The following is a 22,375-nucleotide window of genomic DNA, read 5'->3' on the forward strand; positions in this document are numbered from 1 at the left end:
TGTGCAAATGAAGACACCCATTTTAGCCCTTCATTTCCCAAACATATTAAAATAGAGAAGACTTGTGTTTAGCTTTTAGAGCCAGGTGCCTGCCATCACAAGGACACAAAGGTACGCCAGGCGTCTGTGAAGGTGTTCCCACCCAGAAGGGGGGCAGGAGGAATGTGCACTCCAGGGTGGACTGCTCAACACTGCCCCAAGATTTCTCAGCTGTGCCTGGGGAAGGACACACCCTCCTGGCCAGCTCCTTGAGGTGTGTGTGCAGAGAGGTGGCAGCCGCTGCCCTGCCTGAGAAGCTGACCCCAAAAGAGGAGACACAGCAGATGCCTGTCTGGAGTCCTGCCTTCACCCAACCTCTCTGACGGGTTCTCCCCACCTCTGCCTGCCTGCTTCTCCCCACCTCTGCCTGCCCTGAGCTTTGACCCCTTGGCTCACCTCTTTGTGCTTAAGTGAATCAAGATGGTGTCTAAGTTTGCAAACATGGTGTGCACACTCCGTCATGTCCGACTCATTTTGACCCCATGGACTGTAGTCCACCACGCTCCTCTGTGCATGGGATTCTCCAGGCAAGAATACTAGAGTGGGTTGCCATTTCCTTCTCCAGAGGATCTTCCCGGCTCAGGGATTGAACCCTTGTCTCTTCCCTCTCCTGAATTTGCAGGCAGGTCCTTTACCAACTGAGCCACCAGGATGTGTTTGCAGAGCATCCTGACAAGTACATCTCTGCAGAATAAGGTCCTCACTCAGCAGCTGCTGGCTGGGCTCCAGTTTCCCTCTCCCTGTGGCCCTGGTGGTGCAAGGATGCTCCAGGATCTGGGGGCTTCTCTCACCCCTGGGACACTCAGACAGGCCTTCCACCAGAAGAGCCACCCTCACTGTGCAGTGCCTGCTGACACCCACCCAGGCACCCCCTCCAGGGACGTGGCCCGGATTCTCTGCCAGCAGCTGAGCTTCCCTCTATTGGGCTGCACGTGTCACAGGCCTTGTAAGCTCGTCTGTCTTGGGCTCCTTGAGGCCCAGCTTGTGTTGTGTTGCCTCAACAACTGTGGAGACATCTGTGCACACTCTCCTGTATCCCTGGTGGTTTGTTGCTCACTCCCCTGAGTCTGGTTGAGCTCACAGACAGCAGCCCTGGGCCAGCATCGGGTCTCTCAGATGACTGTCTCTCAGTTCAGTTCAGTTCAGTTCAGTCACTCAGTCGTGTCTGACTCTTTGCAACCCCGTGAATTGCAGCACGCCGGCCTCCCTGTCCATCACCAACTCCCAGAGTTCACTCAAACTCACGTCCATCGAGTCAGTGATGCCATCCAGCCATCTCATCCTCTGTCGTCCCCTTCTCCTCCTGCCCCCAATCCCTCCCAGCATCAGAGTCTTTTCCAATGAGTCAACTCTTCGCATCAGGTGGCCAAAGTACTGGAGTTTCAGCTTTAGCATCATTCCTTCCAAAGAAATCCCAGGGCTGATCTTCAGAATGGACTGGTTGGATCTCCTTGCAGTCCAAGGGACTCTCAAGAGTCTTCTCCAACACCACAGTTCAAAAGCATCAATTCTTCAGCGCTCAGCCTTCTTCACAGTCCAACTCTCACATCCATACATGACTACTGGAAAAACCATAGCCTTGACTAGACGGACCTTTGTTGGCAAAGTAATGTCTCTGCTTTTGAATACGCTGTCTAGGTTGGTCAGAACTTTCCTTCCAAGGAGTAAGCGTCTTTTAATTTCATGGCTGCAGTCACCATCTGCAGTGATTTTGGAGCCCCCCAAAAAATAAAGTCTGACACTGTTTCCACTGCTTCCCCATCTATTTCCCATGAAGTGATGGGACCGGATGCCATGATCTCACGTGTCTGCTATTAAAGAGTCACGTGGGACCCAAAACAAGCCTGTAAAGAAGTTCATGGCTATGATGCCTTTTTGCAGAGCAGTCACTGGGCAGCTCGTACTGGAGTGGAACTGAGCTGCCTGCCTGCTGGCCTGGGCTTTCTACCCTCTGTGAGCTGACCGGAGTTCAGCTCCTGGCTGCTCATTAAAAGACAGAGGATGTTACGGTTCGTAAAGTCACCAGCTCCAAAGGCTGCTGCTGTGGCCACGCAGCCCACGGCAGCGACTGGGGTCTCACCCCAGACTGGAAGGTGTGGGCCATTCCCATGCTCCCTGGGCTGCCTTGTGTGGTAGCTCAGAGTTAGACACGGGGCTTTCTGGGCCGGCTTTGCCCTCAGAATGCCGTATGCCTTTAGGGAAGCCCCCTAACCTCTCGAGCCTTTCATCACTCATTAGCGAGAGAGAACCATATTATAAATTAATGGGGACATGCTTAGGAATGACTGAAATACTAGGCATGAAAATGTTTTATTTGAACACCTTAAAAGTGTTTGTGGTTGCTTGGTTGGTTTGGTTTTCCTCGAGCCTATTTAATTCTATCCCTGGCTCTCCCCATCCCCGTCTCCTCATGTTCTGACCTCCTCGTGCATTCAAGCGTGCTAAATCACTTCAGTCGTGTCCGACTCTTAGTGACCCTATAGACTGTAGTTTTCCAGGCTCCTCTGTCCAAGCCTCCTTGGGATAATCCCAAACCTGCCTGTTGTCCACCATTATAGTTGTCATGGCCTGTGATACGTGACCCTTCTCGGCTGTTCGCCAAACGTTTCTCTTTCTGTTCACACTCCTTGTTTCCTGAGCCCTCCCTACCTCTAGACACTTCCTTCTCCTTCCATCCTGCCCTCGTGACTCTTGGTCCTGGAGCTGGGGGATGACACAGCTCCCAAGTGCCTGCTCAGCTCGGGGCCACCTGCAGCTGAGTCACTTTTTTTTTCCCCTTTGGCCACGTTGTGTAGCATGCAGGATCTTAGTTCCCCAAACAGAGATCAAACCCACTCCCTCTGCATTGGAAGCACAGAGTCTTGCCCACTGGACCACCAGGGAACTTCCAGCGGAGTCACTTTTGTTACAACAGGGAACCAGATAAGAGGAGACAGACGAGCCAGTGCACTCCCACATCCTAAGGTAAAGGCGGTCCCTGTCCACTGCATGGCTGAACTGACATTCAGCATTGACACCTCTCACCATTCCCAGCGGGTGGGCTCTTCCAGATCCAGGGCTAAGTGCTCCTATGCATTATCTTGTTTCATGTTCACAACAGCCCTATGAGGCTAATCACTTAGTTTGGACAAGAAGAACCATGGTTATCAGCAAGGCTGTGTTTAAATCAATGAGGTGGGCCTTTCCTGGTGGTCCTGTGTTTAAGAATCTGTGCTTCCAATGCAGGGGGTGAGGGGAATTAAGATCCCACATGCACGGCCAACAAAAAATTCAGTCAATCCATGAGGCACAGGTATCCATCACGGACAGAGGCCAGAGCAACCCCTTTCTTGCCCCAACAGCATGGCACCAGGGGTGCCAATGGCCTGCCTCCTATTCAGGGGCCTCACATCTCCACAGCCACCTATTCAGCTCACTGCTGGGAGGGGCTCAGGCTGCCTGCCCTGAGCTGGCGGGGGGCTCTCCCTGCACCAGGCCTCCCTTGTGCCTGAGACGGTAAAGAGTCAGCCTGCAATGCAGGAGACCCCGGTTTGTTCCCTGGGTTGGGAAGATCCCCTGGAGAAGGGAATGGCTACCCACTCCAGTATTCTTGCCTGGAGAATTCCATGGACAGAAGAACCCGGTGGGCTACAGTCCATGGGACTGCAAAGAGTCAGACACCCCTCATCGGCTAACACTTTCACCTTCACTTTTTACTCCCTGCATCACCATGTTCACTGCTCTGCAGCTTGGTTGTTGGGCTTGTCGAAGCAGAAGGCTGGCAGTGTTCCCGGGGCCTGGACGTGCTGAGGCAGCACTTGCTGGTCAGGCTGAGTCTGTTGTGGCTACAGTGTGGCTTTGAGCTGTCACTGTGAGTAGGGGGAGCAGCCGTTCACCCACATATCGGCTCCCCAAGCTGCCTCTCAATACCTATGACTCTGCTTCTCCCCAACACACCTGAACTTTTTTCCAGGTTTTTCCATTCCCTCCCTTTAGTTGGTGCTACTAAGAACCTAATTGTGTCTCCCCCTTTCCTAAAATTCACACATGGAAGCCCTAACCCCTAAGGTGATGATATTTGGATGCAGGACCTTTGGGAGATAATTAGGGTTAGGTGAGGTCATGAGAATGGGGCCCTCATGATGAGGTTAACACCCTTACAAGAAAAGACCAGAGCACTCACTCTCTCTCTGCCACAGGAGGACAGGGAGAAGATGGTCACACACAAACCAGGAGAGCCTCAGCAGAACCCCACCATGCTGGTACCTTTAACTTGGACTTTTCAGCCTCCAGAACTGAGCAATAAACGTCTGTCATTTAAGCCTCCAGATACAAACTAATACAGTTAGCTTCCTTATTCTCGGTCTAAGACAATATACAAAGGTTGGAATGATTGTCCCAGGGGCTGTTTTCACAGTTCGAGGGCACAACGGGCAAGCACCTTGTAAAGGATCTTCTTCTGGGTTCTCTTGGGTCAATTTTAAATTTTCTATCTACTATAGAAGTGTTGGTCCATTCCCAGGGCATCTCTGAGATCCTGCCAGCCCCTGCCCGGACCCCCAGAGCCCGGCCTTCATACCTGGACTGCTTTCTTTGCATCCTCTTCCTCCCTTTTCCCTGGTCTCCAGATGGAAGACCAGAGGATGTGGGGGGCAGCGTCCTGGCACTGCAGGCAAGGAACTCATTCTTCCCTTTCTAAACACAAAGCAATCTCTATGCACTGTCTCACAGAGGAAAACTGCAAATGAGGCTCTGGATGTGGCGAGTCTGGGCTCCAGGAGCTGGCAGGCATTTTTCCTTAGGGAGACCTTTGTTTTCATTTTCAGCTGACTGGCCTGAAATACGGAGGGACCTCAAAACTCAATACACCATGACCTGGACTTCACAGTGCACTGGGTAAAGACTGCCACCAACTCCAAGACTCCCTAAGATGTATCACCACACAAGAAAACTTGAGATGCCCTCAAAGCTACAGATCACAAGCAAAAAAATCTCATTGAGAATCCGCCTGCCAATGCTGGAGACATGGGTTTGATCCCTGGACCAGGAAATTCCCACATACTTTGGGGGCAACTAAGCCCTTTGTTGCTGCTGTTGTCCAGTCTCCCAGTCATGTCTGACTCTTTGCGAACCCATGGACTGCAGCATGCCAGGCTTCTCTGCCCCCCACCATCCCCCGAACTAAGCCCGTGGACCACGACTATTAAGCCTTTGCTCTAGAGCCTGGAAGCCACAGCTCTGAAGCCCTGTGCCCCACAACAAGAGAAGCCGCCGCGATGGAAACCCCAGGCACCACAACCAGAGACTAGCTCCTGCTCACCGCAACGAGAAAAAGCCCTGCCCTCACAGCCACGAAGACCCAGCACAGCCAATGAATTAACTAATTTAAAAAAGAAAGCTCAAAAACAAAGAAAAAAGCTCATTGAGGTTTTCCCAAACTGACAACAATCCTAAAAATCCCCATGACTAACAATAACGAGTTGTGTGGCTGAAACTCTCCTGAACTTCAATAATAAAAGCAGTGTTTCATCAACTGGGCTTGAGAAAAGAATTCTCTGTCTATTATAGAAAGAGAATTCTATTTCTCTACAGAAAATTATATTGCAGAATCACTGTTATATGAAGAGGAGTATGAAGACCAAAAAATGTAAGGAAAGGGTATTTAGAGATGCTTCAGATAAGTGAAAATACTTACGATTCTTCTGGATTTTATGGTGTTCGTGGGACTGGTAGACTTCTTAAATGTGATGTGTTATTCTAAATAAATAATTCACTTTAGTACCCAGTTTTGTATTTGTAGTTTCGTTGTTCTTTTCCTAAAGAAGATCTCTAACAGTGAAGAAGAAGCTTCAGGACTCACAGAAATTGGATGTAGTTCAACCTCTTGAACTGCCTTCTCAGAAGGATTTCTTTTTCTTAAGAAAAATCTTAATAGTTTTTTATTTGTTTAAGATGAACATTTATTTATTTTTTGGCTGCACTAGTCTTCAGAGAAGGCAATGGCACCCCGCTCCAGTACTCTTGCTTGGAAAATCCCATGGACGGAGGAGCCTGGTGGGCTGCAGTCCACGGGGTGGCTAGGGGTCGGACACGACTGAGCGACTTCACTTTCATTTTTCACTTTCATGCATTGGAGAAGGACATGGCAACCCACTCCAGGATTCTTGCCTGGAGAATCCCAGGGACGGCAGAGCCTGGTGGGCTTCCGTCTGTGGGGTCGCACAGAGCTGGCCACGACTGGCGCGACTCAGCAACAGCAGTGCTTCCTTGCTGCCCTCGAGTTGCTCTCTAGTCGCAGTGCTTGGGCCTCTCACTGTGGTGGCTTCTCTTGTCGTGGAGCATGGGCTTTAGGGTACATGCACTCAGTAGTTGCAGCTCAGAGGCTCCAGAGCACGGGCTCAGTAGCTGTGACGCATGGGCTTCGTTGCCCCATGGCATATGGAATCTTCCCACATCAGGGATGGAACCCATGTTCCCTGCGTTGGCAGGTGGATTCCCAACCACTGGACCATCAGGGAAATCCAGAAGAATTTTCAAGAGATTTATCCTTCATCCTTTTGGTTCTGCCCTTGGGGTATCAGCCAGTCTATCTCCACAGTTCACTGGACCTAGAAACTCCAACCCCTCTTGGAGGCTGACCATATGTATGACAGGAAGACCAATGGTGCCATCGTAACAGATCATTTTCCTGCAGTACAGACACCCCTGAAAATAAGATGTGGCCATTCTCAGGCCGTGAGACAGAATGAAGTTCGATGGGTAGAATCCTTGTCCTCTTGGAGTCAAGCTACCTGAAGTGCTATTTCTGGAGACGAAAGGGCTTATAAGATCACAGAACGTTAGCCAGCACCATGCCTTTCCAGGAATCCCTAGAAAGGACTTCCCTGGTGGTCCAGTGGTTAAGACTTCTTGCTTCCAATGCAGGAGCTCAGGTTCAAGTCCTGGTTGGGAAACTATTAATAAGATCCCATGTGTTGCATGGACAAAATGAAAAAAAAAAACACCAAACAACAACTTCTGGAAAGAACTGGATCTAGTTTTCCCCATAGAAATTTGAGGAAACCTCTGACAGTACCTTCCCTGGAGCAGAGTATGAGGTGAACACGCTTCTGGGATTTGCTGGAAGGAAACATTCCATTCTGTTTTCAAGCAAATAAGCAATAGTGCATGCTCCTGATTACCACTGGCGTCAGTTTATACTAAGTTCCCTTTCTACCTCAGTTCTACTTAATGCCAAAGTTTTAATGAGATGACTGAATCAATAAAAGAGTACTTCTGAGCAACACTAGGAGGGCTGTATCATCTGCCTGTTTGCTTAGACAGTGGTTAAGGATTGCCTTGGATTTAGACTTTGCTATAAATAATCCCATACCTGGCTGAATTAAAATCTGTTATGCTTATTATGGGGGGGGAGGGGATGAAACAGTTTAACATAGATTTATGATGATAGTTGCCCCACGAGGTGAAGTTACTAAAAATCATTGAGTTGTGCGCTTGAAATGGGTGAATTTTATGATCCGATAAAGTTGTTTTAAAACTCTGATATGTTTCATGGTCTTTACATTTAGGAATTACAAACATGAGATTGAGAAGAGTAGATAAGTGAATCATATTTCATAAAACATGAGACGTATTTGTTGAAACAAAACTTTCCCACGAGAATCAGCTTGCAAAACCCTTATCGCTTTTGCTATCTCACCCCTTGACTCTTAGCATTCCTGAAACCTTTGACACCCTTAGCTTTCAAAGTTTGATTGCAATTTAGACAAAAAAAAAAAAAAAAAACCTCACAAGTGATGTTTACTTTGTCCTGAATTGCTAAGCAAACTACTGCCAGCAAATTCATTGCTCATTCAGTAATTAATCAAACATACCTAACTATGTGTTGTGTTAATCATAGACATGAAGGGGTTGTCATTTTTTAAAAAAATCTCTTTACGTTTGGCAAAGCAGGACATGTCACTTAGAGCAAATACCAGACCAAACCAATAAAGCCAGTCTTGTTCGGAGTGGAATCTGAAGGCTGAAAGCCACATGACACGAAGTGTTCAGGGGCTGAATTTTAAAAATGTAGAAAAGCAATAATTCTGTGGCTGCTGTAATGGCTGAGCAGTTTCATCTAACAATTTACGTCTATGAATACAAATAAGCCTAGTGTCCATTGTGCAGGGGGTGTGCCCTCTCTACCTGACCCAGTTCCTGGTTAGTACGTCCCTTCTAGGTGTCTGTCATTGTGCCCTAGATTGAGCAGGCTGTGGTTAGTTCTGTTGTTTCTAACTATCATACATTTCTCTAGTTGGAATCAGCAGTACCGAGGAGTGCTCTTTCCCAGGAAAATGCCAACAAAGATTTATTTATTGAAATAAGCTACTCTAGAGGAAATGGCAACCCACTCCAGTATTCTTGCCTGGGAAATCCCATGGACAGCGGAGCCTGATGGGCTACAGTCCGTGGGGTCGCAGAGTCTGACACGACTCAGTGACCGAGCATGCACACTGAGCTGTTAATACTTACCACCTTGGAAATTCTAGTTCTCTGAAGTGGAACACAGACAGACACGTTCAACCTGGTGTGGAGCCTGGCTGGAGGTGTGACAAAGGTCTGAGGCCGGGCTTGCTCGGGTCATTAGGCCCGGGGCAGCTGCACCGCTGGGGGTCCTGGCTACCTGGGCACTCGGTCAAGACAGGAAGTTCAGAGCTGGGAGAGATGCCCGGTAATAGTTGGATCTCATTGACCAGCCAAGAGGCAAAACAGAAATTCCTTCTTTGGCCTGCCTTCTTCTCACCCTTTAAATATTTAAAAGAATTTCTGAGGGACTTCTCTGGCAGCCCAGTGCTTAAGACGTCAAGCTTCCACTGCAGGGGGTACAGGTAAAATTCCTGATCAGGGAACCAAGATCTTGCATGCCATAGGGCGTGGCTAAGAAATTAAAGAAGAAAAAAAACACCCCACAATTTAAAAAAAAAAAGGTATTTCTGAGGATAGCTGGCAGATAATTTAAAAGAGATAATTTCATGCAAATGTTATATTCCTTTTCCAAAAAGTTACATCTAAACTTTTAACTATGTGCGTATAATCTTCTAGTGCTTCCCGGGTGGTACAGTAGAAAGAACCTGCCTGCCAGTACAGGAGACACAGGAGATGTGGGTTCGATCCCTGGGTCAGGAAGATCCCCTGGAGTAGGAAATGGCAACCCACTGCAGTATTCTGGCCTAGAAAATCCCATGGACAGAGGAGCCTGGCAGGCTACAGTCCATGGGGTCACAAAGAGTTGGACACGACTGAGTAACTGAGCAGGCACACATGTGTAATCATCTGGGGAAGTCTATAGCTGTATAGGAAATTATCTGCCACCAGTTTGTACCCCCAGCATCTGCACTCCCTTGCTACACTGGGGAGTTTCCTACTCTCGGAAGTAGAAGCACCCACCGTGGAAGCAGAAGATGCTACATTCTCATGTTCCTAGCCACTATAGCTGCTGGGATGCGGGCACGTGGTCTAGTCTCAGTCAATCAAATGGATCTGCCCCAGACTTCGAATTGGAAGCTCTTGATTCAAAGCAGCATGAACTACATCCTCTATTCTAGAAAGGGATTCACTCCCCCAACACCCTTTACCAACCTTTTTCTAAGCCTCATCCAGGCTGGGCATGCACTCCTAACTTCTTTCCTTCTCTCTGGATGGCTGTATGGCACACTTCTGGCTGGGGGAGATATAGATGGAGCTTTGTCTTGAGATTTCTGGAAAACTTTTGCCTTCTTGATATAGGAATCACCCTTTCTGTCTTCTCTCAATTTCTACCTTGAATGTATATGCAATATCTAGGCTTGCAGCAGCCATCTCGCAACCAGGAGGGAACAACTCTGAAGATTAAAGCCAATAAGCTAAGGGTAGTAAAGCAGACTGAAAGAACCAGTATTCCTGGCAGATTTTTAAGAGTTGATTCCACGTTTGCAGCTACTAACTTCTAGATAGATGAGAAAAATAAGCATTTATGTTTAAGCCATTATTAGCCAGGTTTTCTATCATTTGCATTATCTTCATTCCTAGTTGATAGAGGCCATTTCCAACGTCCAGCACTGGGGAGGTCTGTGGTGCAAGCTACCACGTAAGAGCCTGGGGTGGCAGCAACAGTATTCCTACAGAACCAGTTCTGCAGCATTATCTTGGGTGTCATTCTCCTTTCTTAGCTTCCAAACTCCTCCAGAGCTCCTGAGGATTTTGTGAGCTACATAAAGTACCTTTTATACATTCTTTTTCTGCTTAAATTTACCAAAGTTTAATAATCAAAGATGAAGTCAATAGAGTGGGTCCTAATCCACTATGACTGGAGTCAGTAGAAAAGGAGGAAATTTGGACACAGAGAGAACACATGTGAAGAAGAAGGCAGAGACTGGGGTAAAAGAAATTAAACAAAATTTATTTCTCTTGCGTGTAATCAAGAATCCTGAGAAGTACCAAAATTGACAGCAGGGTTAGCGACAGCCATATACCTTCAGGGGATGGGATTGAATTTGATATTGATTGTCTGGTTGGATCTAAGGGCAGTTAAAATTCAAGTTGTATTAAGACAGGCACAATGTCAACTTGTGGTTGCTTGTGTGAAGGTCACCCAGCACAGTGGAGGTCCCATTGAAGTTAAGGCATTGAGAAACCAAGGGGTGGCTGCCAGGGAACAGCATGAAGGGCACAAAGGATTGGAAAACTGTGGGGTGGAGTGGCTGATGCTACGTCCAGAAGGCTTAAGAAGTGATTGCAGTTGTGTTAGTCACTCAGTCATGTCTGACTCTTTGCTCCTCTGTCCAAGGAATTCTGCAGGTAAGAATACTGGAGTGGGTAGCCATTCTCTTCACTAGGGGATCTTCCGCATCCAGGGATCGGACCCGGGGCCCCTGCATTGCAGTCAGATTCCTTACCATCTGAGCCACCGGGAAAGCCCTTGGCAGGATCTTAAATTCTAGTTCCAGGCAGTCTGGAAACCAGGGACTTTCACTGACTATGCTAAAATCGTATCTTATCTTTTGCAACCACAACTAAACCAAAAGAGAGGTTATTCGGATTCCTGACAAAATATCCGACTTTAACCAAAACCTTCTCTTGTCTCTCATGGATGGTTAGGGGACCAACTGGAAAGAGTAAGAATGGGGAGATTACGAGGGCCTGAGGACTCAATTCCTTGCTGTGTTATATGCATGTTATATTATATTTGTGTTAATAATATATTAAATAAATTTACCCAAGTTAATAATAACAATAATAATAAAAATAAAAGATGAGATCATTAGAGTGGGTCCCAATCTAACATGACTGGTGAAAGTGAAAGTCACTCAGCTGTGTCCAGCTCTTTGCAACCCCATGGACGATACAGTCCATGGAATTTTCCAAGCCAGAATACTAGAGTGGGCCTTTCCCTTCTCCCAGGGACCTTCCCAACCCAGGGATCGAACACAGGTCTCCCACATTGCAGGTGGATTCTTTACCAGTTGAGCCACAAGGGAAGCCCAAGAATACGGGAGTGGGTAGCCTATCCCTTCATCAGCAGATTTTCCCAACCCAGGAATCGAACCGGGGTCTCCTGCATTGCAGGTGGACGGTTTACCAACTGAGCTATCAGGGAAGCCCTGGAGTTAGTACATAAAGAGGAAATTTGGACACAGAACACACGTGAAGACAAAGGCATCCTTGCATAACTGTCACTCACGTCACTTGTTTCTTGATAGTGGTGGTTTACTAAGTTGTGCCCAACTGTTGCGACCCCATGGACTATACAGCCTGCGAGGCTCCTCTGTTCTTGGGGATTCTCCAGACAAGAATACTGGAGTGAGTTGCCATTTCCTTCTCCAGGGGACCTTCCCCACCCAGGGGCAGAACCCAGGTCACCTGCCTTGCAGGTGGTCTCCTGCATTGCCGGCAGATTCTTTACCAACAGAGCCACCAGGGAAACCTTGTTTCTTGCACCCACCCTAGTACTGAGTCCATGGTGATGTGGTTAAGAAAGACTCTCTGGAGGAAGTAACCAACCCCCTTACAAGGAATAGGATTTGGCCAGCTGGTGGAGTAGGGGGTGGAAAGGTTTCCTTGGCAACAGCAGTTAAGAGGTGTTAACATTCATTAACACCTCTTACGGGACAAGTCAATGAGGCAAGCTAGGGTAGGAGTTTGGACTTTATCCTCAGAACAATGAGGGGCAAGCGAGAAAGGGAAAGGAGAGAGTAACTAGAAAAGGAGCTTGACACCAAAGACACCTGATGAATCACCTGAAGCGCGTGAGCAGGGAGCAAGCACTAAATAAGTGGTTGGAAAAGCATGGCTGCTCGATGATCCACCGGTGCGGGGCCGGGAGGGGGAGGACGCTGTTTTAACGGAAGAGAACACACGATTAGGAACAAAGTCGACTATTAACTTGAGATGAAAAAAAAAAAATCACAAGATATTACTGGAGTCTTGGAGATATCAGTCTCTTTCTTCTGTTTACCGAAACCGCTTGCCTAGAACGGCTTCCAGAGGGCAGCTTGGCGAGCCCTCTCCTCCACGGCACTCTACAATTCCAGCACCCTTAAGGTGATGCTGGAGAGGCCCCTGGGGATGTAAACTGAGTCATGGCCTCCGAAGAGCGACTCCTCTGCCACGGCAAAAGGAGAGGGCTTGTCTGTCTGATGCGCAGACCGCCCTGCTGCACGGGTGGCAGGGGTTGCATCGGAATCAGAGGCGGTCACCCGCACTCTGAGGTCGGGGGGCTCCCTCCGCTGCCCCAGCTGCTTTCCCGGGAGGTGAGGGGTGAGCATCCCCAGCCCGCCGCGGGAGCACCGTGTGGGAAGCACCGTGTGGGAAGCACCGTGTGGGGCGCTCCCTGTGGCTCTCCGGGAGGAAACAGCCCTGCTTACCACCGAGACCAGGAGGCAGTCACAGGGACCATTCTTTTCCTCACCCGGCGTATACAAACCTGACCTCAAAAACACAAACCCTGTCTTTGGCATTTCTGGATTTAGAAATAAACATCACTCCAGTATGAAAAAGGAAAAACGGCAGTGACTTCATTGCCACAGAGTCGCAAAGTTTTATTTTGAAAGTTAAAAAAAATGTTTTTTGTAACGTTTGTCGCTGTTGAAAGAAAATAACTTCTCGTTGCAAAACAACACCTAACCATCAGCCGAGAGCGCGGGGCGCGGGGACCCGCCCGGCCGGCGACGCCGCAGCGGCTGGCTCTGGGGGGCTGCGGGCGGGCGGCGCGGGGGCGCGCGGGGCGGGGGCGGGGCGGGGGCGGGGCCGGGCGGGAGGGGCGCGGGGGCGCGCGGGCGGGGGCGGGGCTCCGGGGGCCCGGCGGCCGGGCCGGGGGCGGGCCGGGGGGGGGGCGCGGCGCGCGGGGCGGGGCTCGTGGGGGCGCGCAGGGCAGAGCCGGGGCGCGCGGGGCCGGCGGGCGCGCGGGGGCGGCGGGCGCGGCGCTGCCAATCGCAGACAAAGGCCGCCCCGGTGAATCATGTGGTGCCGGGGGAGGAAGTGCGGCTTGTTTTCTTTCCTGCAGGCGCGCGGCTCCGGGTGGAGCGCGGTGCGCGGAGACCCCCGCGGGGGTGGCGGCGGCCGCGAGCCCAGATGAAGCCGGAGCGCGCGGGCCGCGCCGCAGCGCCCCCGGCCCGATGGAGGCCCCGCCGTGGGACCCCCTCCGCAACGACTCGCTGCCGCCCACGCTGACCCCGGCCGTGCCCCCCTACGTGAAGCTCGGCCTCACCGTCGTCTACACCGTGTTCTACTCGCTGCTCTTCTTGTTCATCTACGCGCAGCTCTGGCTGGTGCTGCGCTACCGCCACAAGCGGCTCAGCTACCAGAGCGTCTTCCTCTTCCTCTGCCTCTTCTGGGCCTCCCTGCGGACTGTCCTCTTCTCCTTCTACTTCAAAGACTTTGTGGCGGCCAACGCGCTCAGCCCCTTCGTCTTCTGGCTGCTCTACTGCTTCCCCGTGTGCCTCCAGTTCTTCACCCTGACGCTGATGAACTTGTATTTCACGCAGGTGAGTCGCGGGAGGCCGCCCCCGCTGGCGGGAACGCCTGGGGGTGCTCACCTGGCGGGGCCGATGGCAGCCGCGGGAGCGGGTCGCAGAGCCCTGGGGCTCAGTGTGCGTGCGTGTGTGAGAAGCATTGATCCTGGGGTGGTCCGAGCCCTGTCCCACCTGCAGGCCTTTGTCCCAGGTAACGCCGTCGCATTCCCGAAGGGGGAGAAGGGGAAGGGAAAGGAGATTGAGGGCTGGCGGCCACCCGTCATCCTCTGCCCGCAAGTCGGCATCACTCAGCGCGCAGGGCGCGGCAGCATCTCCGTGCACACAGCAGACTCGGTACTGATGGGAGACGTGCTCACCAAGGAGACTGGCACTCCAGTTTCCCCTCTGCCCCCTCGTCCCAAAGCATCTGACCACCAGCCTGGAAAAGTCGCTGCCACCTTGGCCTCCAGATTGGGGCCAGACGCTGGCTTTTTTTGAGGACAGAGTGGGACTGCCCTGGTTTGGATGGAATGTTTGGAGCCTCCAGCCTGGGAGCCCTGCTGAAGGGCAGCCTGCTCACTCATTCCACAGGATTGCTACACAGCCGTCGGGGTAGCACCCAGCTCCCGAGCTGATGCCTCGAGAGCTCAGGGTTGCCCTGAGCTCATCTGAGAGGCCCCGAGAAAAAGCCGAAAGTTTCCTGGCGCCCTTTTACAGGCACTGGGGAGTCGTTTTATGAGCAGATTGTTAATAAGCTAATGGGAGAACGTGCGAATTGCCTTGGCTGCTGCGACGCTTGACTTAAGTACAGTAATTGGAAAGTGTCTTGCAAAGAGCGTGTGAAGTATTGTATAAAGGTGAAATAGCACAATACCGTCGTCAGCAGCAGCATCTCTGCTTCCCATTGGCTTTCCAAGCACTAAAATGTCCATTTTCACTAGGACCCTGTCCAGAGGGAAGGCCAATGATACCACCTGGTAAGGGGAGTTTAAGAACTGTCGCTTGGCTAGACGCTTTGTGCCAGCAAGTATTACATTCCTTTTAATAGTGTCCTTATTTATTAAAATACTGTTGGGGCCTCACCTGCCAATGCAGGGGGTGCAGGTTCGATCCCTAGTTGGGGAGCTAAGATTCCACATGCCTTGCAACCAAAAATTCAAAACATAAAACAGAAGCATTATTGTAACAAATTCAATAAAACCTTTAAAAGTGGTCCACATCCAAAAAAACCTTAAAAAGAAAAAAAATGCTGTTGTTGGAAAAAAAAAAAAAAAGGAAGAAAAGGTAGAATAAGAATTACTCTGGTGTAATGGGAGCCCCTGAATGACAATTTGGAGGAAATACTTTTGGCTAAAAGCTAGCATAAGTAGCTATTGTAATTTTATCAAAAGGGATCTATAGATAAAGCAGTCTCCTCCGTCCAGTGTATCAGCATATTTTCCAGTCCACGAGTCATGTATGTCATCTGTCCAAATACAGCTTTTAAATCCAAAAACCAGTTCAGGCAGTCAGCTACAGTGCAGACACTCTGACTTCTTCTTTTTTTTAAATTGGATCCAAAGCGGGTGATTCCAGGAAGATTCAGAAGTCAGGTATGTTGATGTTCCTTCAAGAACTGTGACAGTGGTCTGATGGCATGTTGTGGTCAGGTCCCTTTTGGAGAAGGAAAAAGGACAACTTAGAGCACGGCCGTGGCTGTCTGGTAGTCACATGCAAAGTTTGCGCTCAGAGCTGGATTAGGCGCAGAGCCACACATTTTCTGCACCATCTGCTGGTTGGCGAGTAAATGCTGAGTGAGGGAAAGAGTGACCAGGCCAACAGCCTCGCAAGCCGAGAGGCCACAAGCCACCGCCCTGGCTTCTTGATGACTCCCAGGTCTTGTTTTCTTTATATCTCCAGGGTGGCTGGCAGGAGGAGGTGGTACTAACTGCTGGCATCACAGACACCGGCAGATGAGCTGTTTCCTGGCTTCCTGGCAAATAGTCTGATACTTCCAGGGTGTTTTAAAGGGGTCGCCCTTTGACTCCCAGCTCCAACATCCCTCTCCCCCGACCCCTCCCATGTGCCTTCTGTTAGGTCAGGCTCTTCAACCACTGGAACGGCTGGGGGAGCATTAAGGATTACTGCGGCTTGAGCCCCGTCTTAGAGAATGTGAATCAGATTTTGGAGGCTGGTGGGTAGTGGCTAACAATGAAGAACCCTGTGCTGTGTGCTAGGCACGATTCTGAGCGGTCTTATTTATTCTTCCCAACTACCCTCTGAAGGAAGGATGGATGGTGTCCCTGTTTTTCAGAGGAGGGCCAGGGAGGTTATATATGACTCCCTCAGGGTCACACGGCCAGTGAGCCCTAGAGCCAGGAATCACACCCACATCTGTGACATCAGAGTGCCAGGCTTGTCCTTCATGGTACAGTATTTGAAACATCTTACAGTGGGAAAGCGTACCCTCCTGTGAATGTCACATCGTGTCCTCTGGGAGCTTGGCATCCAATTGAGGAGATGCCAAGTATACATCCAACACAGCTGAGTAATAAGTCAAGGGATTTAAGGGAGAGTATATTTCAGTTCCGAAGACTGCAGGAGATTCCTCTCTCCAGCTCCTGGTGGGACTGGTTCAGTCATTAGCAGGCTCTGTGTGTCTATGTCTGGCTCCGAGTGTCTGAGCTCTCCTTGAAGCCCCAGGCACTGAGTTGTTTCCAGCTCCGGGCCCTTGCTGGGTCCAGCAGACTCCTGCTCAGCTCCTGCTGCTCTAGGAGTTTGCAGGGCCGAGGCTGGAGTGGAGGCATACACTCCAGAATCTGTTCTTCTAGCTCAGTGCTCATTTGCTTTTTAAAGGGGTCTTAGAGGGGGCAGGACCCTGAGGCCTGAGGTGCACAGGGGTCTCTGTGCATGAGGTGTGGTAAGCCCTCTGCCCACCAGGCTATACGGTAGACGCACCAGGGCCAAGGCCGCCAGCTTCTGGGCCAGTGAAGTCCCCTGCGAGGCAGGTCTGTCTGTAGAACTGTCGGAGGGTCCTGGCAGCTCAGTGACACCTGGTTGGGTATGTCCCCCAGCTGTCCCCCACTAGAATTTTGGGCCTGGACCTCAGACTCCTGGGGTTCCTGGGTGTGAAGGAGTGTGGCAGGCTCAGCTTCCCCCTGGTGCAGCCTTGTCTTGACCCCTGAGACAGACTCCTACCATTACAGGCCGGTTTGAGGAAGGAAAAGAAGTGAACCCTCCCATGGAAAAGAGGTGGTTTGATTAACAAACAGTGACGCAGGAGCCAGCACCTACTATGCCTTAAGAGTGTGGGTGGGAGGATGCAGGGGCTTTCCTGTGGGCATCTGAGGCTCTTGCTGGGGGCCAGGGAGTCATGGTGGGGGTTGGGTCTCATGGCGGGGGTCTGGGGGTAATGGTGGGGGTTGGAATTCATGGTGGAGGTCTGGGGGTCATGTTGGGTGTTAGAGCTAATGGTTAGGGTCTGGGGGTCATGGTGGGTTTTGGAGCTAATGGTGGGGGTCTGGGGGTCATGATGGATGTTAGGTCTCATGGTGGGAGTCTGGGGGTCAAGGTGGGGGTTGAAACTCATGGTGTAGGCCTAGAGGTCATGATGGGTGTTGCATCTCATGGTGGGATCCTAGGGGTCTTGGTAGGTGTTAGAGTTCACAGTGAGGGCTTGGGACTCGTGGTGGGCCAGGGAGTCGTGGTGAGCTTACAAAGACCTGTGAATCAGGGGATGGAGCCTAAGGAGCCAGCTCTCCTTGGGCTCTCTGGGCAGAGCTGGGTTACTGACCTGCTGTAGGACAAGGACGGCCCTAGTGCCCTCCCTCCGGGTTGGAGCAGGTTAAAGGAGTCTCTCATCCCCTCCTCTCCCTCTCCTGCAGTTGAGATGCTCTGCCTCATCTTTTAATAGCCAGAGCCCAGACTGGCCAAACCGCAGTCCTGAAGGTCAGGCCCCAGCACTGGCTCGGCTCTTCATTGCCCACTGTGGCGCTGAAATGCCTTTTTCCTCCAACTGGCAACTTTCATGTTGTCGAATGGCAGTGGCACTGGGCCTCTCCTTGGGAAGAGGTTGGAAGTCCCTGGTTTGTCACGGCTGCGGCTCCTGACCCCAAGAGCTGATGGGCCTGGGAGGTCCAGAAGCTCCACCTTCATTCTGCTCACAGCCAACCGAGGCCTCGAGGATCCTGGTGACTTGTCCAGGGTCCCCAGCTAGGCACGCAGAGCCAGGAAGAGTGCTTGCTGCACACAACAACCCCTGCCCCCCGCCTCCCCTGGCCCCTTGAAATGCATCCTGGTCCTTATCTCTGCTGACAGGAAAGAAGGAGGCATCTGAAAATCTAGTCCGGGGACCCTGTCTTTACCTGCACCAGGAAAAGGGAGGAGGAGGTGGGACCTCAGGCAGGAGTGGATCTCGCTGTGGTTCTTGGCAGTCCATTTCATCAAGAACGTTGGCTGAATCTGTTGTGTGCCAGGCCCTCATCTAGGAGTTGTGAGGAGGGAAGCTTCTAGGCCTCTTGGTGATTATGAAGAAGTAAGAAGCTTAGGAACACACAGGGCAAGTTTGTTGGTCGCCAAGGATTTTATTTCAGAACCGGGGCCACGCAGTCGCACAGGGGTGGGGAATCCTCATGTCTGCACCACACTGTGGCTTCCTGACCCCTGCACCGGCTTCCTGTGGTCGCCCAGTGGGCTCCCAGCGGCCAGAGCTGTGTGTGTGGTATGTGTGTGTACACGCCTGTAGTATGTCCATGCACACACGCACAGGTTCACGAGACGTCTTCCTTACTAGCGTTCAGTCTGCCATTTATCACCAGCAGCCCCCAGGAAGTCAACTCCTAATTTTACTGCTAAAAATCCCCCACGCCCCCAAAGCAGCTTTGTAATTTTACAGCCCCGTCTCCTCAGATCTCTCCTCGAAGCCCTCGCTCTCTGTTCTCCTTGGCTGCTTCTGTGTAGTAGGGCAGCAGCGTCAGGGGAACCAAATTTCATGCCCTCGGCCCTTATGGGAAAAGTTAGCCTCCTCTCAGCATATCTGAGGGGCTTCCCCAGTGGCTCAGCGGGTAAAGAATCCGCCTGCAATGCAGGAGACACGGGAGAGGCAGGTTCAATCCCTGGGTCAGGAAGATCCCTTGGAGAAGGAAATGGCAACCCTCTCCAGTATTCTTGCTTGAAACATCTCATGGACTGAGGAGCCTGGCGGGCTCTCATCCAGAGGGTTGCAGAGAGTTGCACATGCCTGAGAGGCTAAACACACACACAGAGGCGGACGTGACTGAGGGCCGGAGTTTGGGGCCCCCACACTCTCACGCCTGTAAGCTTCGGCTGCATCCTTCTGCTTACCTGACTTTCCCGCGGTCAGACAAGCAGGAGCTAGCAGGGAGGCAGAAAGAGAGCACCGTCCTAAGGCTCTTGGTTGCTCAGGTGGGCTGTGCTGGCATGTCCAACGGCAGTGCCCTCCCCACCAGAGGGCTGTGCTGTGCCCCATTCTTCGGCCCCCAGAGCCATCAGCTCGGAGGTGCGGGGTGAAGCACCGAGGGGCAGGATGATCGGAGAGCAGCGTCGGTGAAATTGACAGCCCCTCATCCGAATGACATCCCTCAGTCTTAGGTTTTTGAGAACGACATAGTTTTTGATCCAAAATCCACTGTCATCCCCCGATTTCTGATTGTCTTGCAGCTCCAGGGAGAGGAGAGAAGCCTCTCGGTTGTGGGTGTGGCGGGTCAATTTTCTCCAGACGGATGGGCTCGGCACACAGTGCTGACCATCCCTGGCACGTATGCGCCCCTGGAGGTCTACAGAAGCTTGTAAATATTTTACTTTTGATTTATCCCATGGCTGAAGTTTAGAGTCTGTTAACCTCTGAGGACAACAGATGACCCCGTGGTTTTAGTGGCTCGTTTCCTTAAACTTGGGTGTGGAAAGCACAGGAAAGGAAGTCGTGATGGTGTCCACATCAATATTTTAGGCCTTGTAGCTACACATGATCTCTGTTGTGTAATTTTTTTTGTTCTTTTTAGACATCTCTTTAAAAAGGTTAAAAAAAAAAAAAGCTGTTCTAAGCTCGTAGGCCACAGATTGCAGGCTGGACTCAGTTCTTGGGAGAAACTTTGGACAAGTCCAGTGTGTGTCACCTTGCTGTTTTGGGGGCAGGTCCTTCGGGCACTTTGGAAACAAGCTATAACAGGCTGTGGCTTCTCGTCTCCTGGTTACAGTGTCATTTACTCAGTGAACACATCAGTCACCTGTGCGCAGGTGTCCAGGGTCAGAGACAGCTGGATTTGTGCCCTGAGGGGCCCCAGACTGTAGGGGAAGATGGACACAAACAGAGCCACATGCCACCCACGGGGTCCTCTCCCCGCCTGCAGAGCCTGGGGAAACACAGGTGAGGGGCCTTGGGCTGGGTGTCTTATGATGTCCTCCGGTCCCCGCCTTTTAATGACACACCCACCAGCCAGGCTACATAGTGTGTAAAACACAGGGTAAATGTCTGCAAGGGCTGAAATCAGCTCTCTGGCCTGCACCCTGCCTCATATACCCTCCCCCTGCTACCCAGACCTAAGAGATGCCAGAGGTCGTGCTGCCCATCAGGTGATGTGACGGTCCGTGGGTGATGTGTGACCAGGAGCAGAGGCACGTGGGCTGAATGGGAGCCTGGCTGGCCCCTGAACCCCGATCCTGAGTCACACAGTCTGTGGACATGAATTTGGAGATTCATTTCATTCACTCGACAAGTGTGTTCTTAAAATTGGGGTGACATTCACATGCCGTAAAATTAACCATTTTAATATGTACGACTTAGTGTGGCCTGTAGTGCGTTGACATTTTTATGCAATAGCCACTGCGGTTCAGTTCCAGAACATTTTCGTCACTCCAGAAACACCCTCCATGCGCATTCAGCAGTCAGTCCACTTTCCCCGCTCACCCCAGCCCCTGGCAAACACCCGTCTGCTCTGGATGTGCATGCGTGCGTGCATGCTAAGTCGCTTCAGTCGTGTTCAACTCTTTGCGACCCCGTGGACTGAGGTCTGCCAGGCTCCTCCATCCATGGAAGTTTCCAGGCAAGAATACTGGAGTGGGTTGCCATGCCCTCCTCCAGGGGATCTTCCTGAATCAGGGGTCAAACCTGAATCTCTTATGTCTCCTGCATTGGCAGGCAGGTTCTTTACCTCTGGTGCCACCTGGGAGGCCCCCTGTTCTGGATACTTCATATCAGAGGGATCATACACTAAGCGGCCTTTTGTGTCTGGCTCCTCTCACTTAGCATGATGTTTTCAGGGTTCGTCCATGTCCTAGCTCCTTCTTTCTTAAGGCTGGATGGTATGCCACCGTAAGCATCTTCCACAGTTCACTTATGTGCTCATCCTTGGAGGGACACTTAACACATTCTTCTGAGGCCTGTTATTCCCTGCAGGCTGTGCAGACTGGGTAATGGTCACATGTAGTTCCTGCCTTCAGGGACCTTGACCATGAGTGGGGAGAACAGACCACGTCAAGTCTGTCTCTGTGGTGCCAGCAGCCCCTGTGACTTAGTGACAGTCCTTATGGTGGTGACACCATGAGTGAGAAGTTTCCGATGGAAGGTTGGGGCCTTAATTCACTCCATCATCTCTGTAATTCTACCTGCAGGACACACACTTGACAAAGAACAGGTGGCTTTGCTACTTGTTGTCATTGTTTAGTCGCTAAGTCGTGTCTGACTCTCTGCAACCTCATGGACTGTGGCCTGCCACTTCTCTCCCCATGGGGTTTCCCAGACAGGAATACTGGAGTGGGTTGCCATGTCCTTCTCCAAGGGATCTTCCCAACCTGGGGATCAAACCTGCGGGATTTCCTGCATTGGCACTGGGGAAGCCCCTTGCTACTGTTCAGTTCAGTTCAGTCGCTCAGTCGTGTCCGACTCTTTGCGACCCCATGAATCGCAGCACGCCAGGCCTCCCTGTCCATCACCAACTCCCGGAGTTCACTCAGACTCATGTCCATCGAGTCAGTGATGCCATCCAGCCATCTCATCCTCTGTTGTCCCCCTCTCCTCCAGCCCTCAATCCCTCCCAGCATCAGAGTCTTTTCCATTGAGTCAACTCTTTGCATGAGGTGGCCAAAGTACTGGAGTTTCAGCTTCAGCATCATTCCCTCCAAAGAAATCCCAGGGCTGATCTCCTTCAGAATGGACTGGTTGGATCTCCTTGCAGTCCAAGGGACTCTCAAGAGTCTTCTCCAACACCACAGTTCAAAAGCATCAATTCTTCGGCACTCAGCTTTCCTCACAGTCCAACTCTCACATCCATACATGACCACAGGAAAAACCATAGCCTTGACTAGATGGGCCTTTGTTGGCAAAGTAATGTCTCTGCTTTTCAACATGCTATCTAGGCTGGTCATAACTTTTCTTCCAAGGAGTAAGCGTC

At 51.1% G+C, this 22,375-nt stretch overlaps 1 protein-coding gene and 1 long non-coding RNA gene across 4 annotated transcripts in view; both read left to right on the top strand.

Annotated features, from left to right (window-relative positions):
* The first annotated feature begins 1,002 nt into the window (after positions 1 to 1,002).
* Positions 1,003 to 5,340, top strand: LOC121817969 (uncharacterized). Its single transcript, XR_006058059.2, has 2 exons — positions 1,003 to 3,003; positions 4,845 to 5,340. It is a non-coding gene; the product is annotated as an uncharacterized LOC121817969 (long non-coding RNA).
* Positions 5,341 to 13,524: 8,184 nt separating this feature from the next.
* The window catches only part of GPR137B (G protein-coupled receptor 137B), a 62,876-nt gene continuing 54,025 nt past the window's right edge, over positions 13,525 to 22,375 (top strand). For all 3 annotated transcript variants that reach the window (XM_027962245.3, XM_042240945.2, XM_042240946.2), the window contains exon 1: positions 13,525 to 14,021. In XM_027962245.3, coding sequence (XP_027818046.1) covers positions 13,653 to 14,021 — 369 coding nt within the window. In that variant the 5' untranslated portion in view covers positions 13,525 to 13,652. The remainder of the gene's footprint in view (positions 14,022 to 22,375) is intronic.

Source organism: Ovis aries, chromosome 25 (assembly GCF_016772045.2).
Source record: "Ovis aries strain OAR_USU_Benz2616 breed Rambouillet chromosome 25, ARS-UI_Ramb_v3.0, whole genome shotgun sequence".
NCBI lineage: Eukaryota > Metazoa > Chordata > Mammalia > Artiodactyla > Bovidae > Ovis > Ovis aries.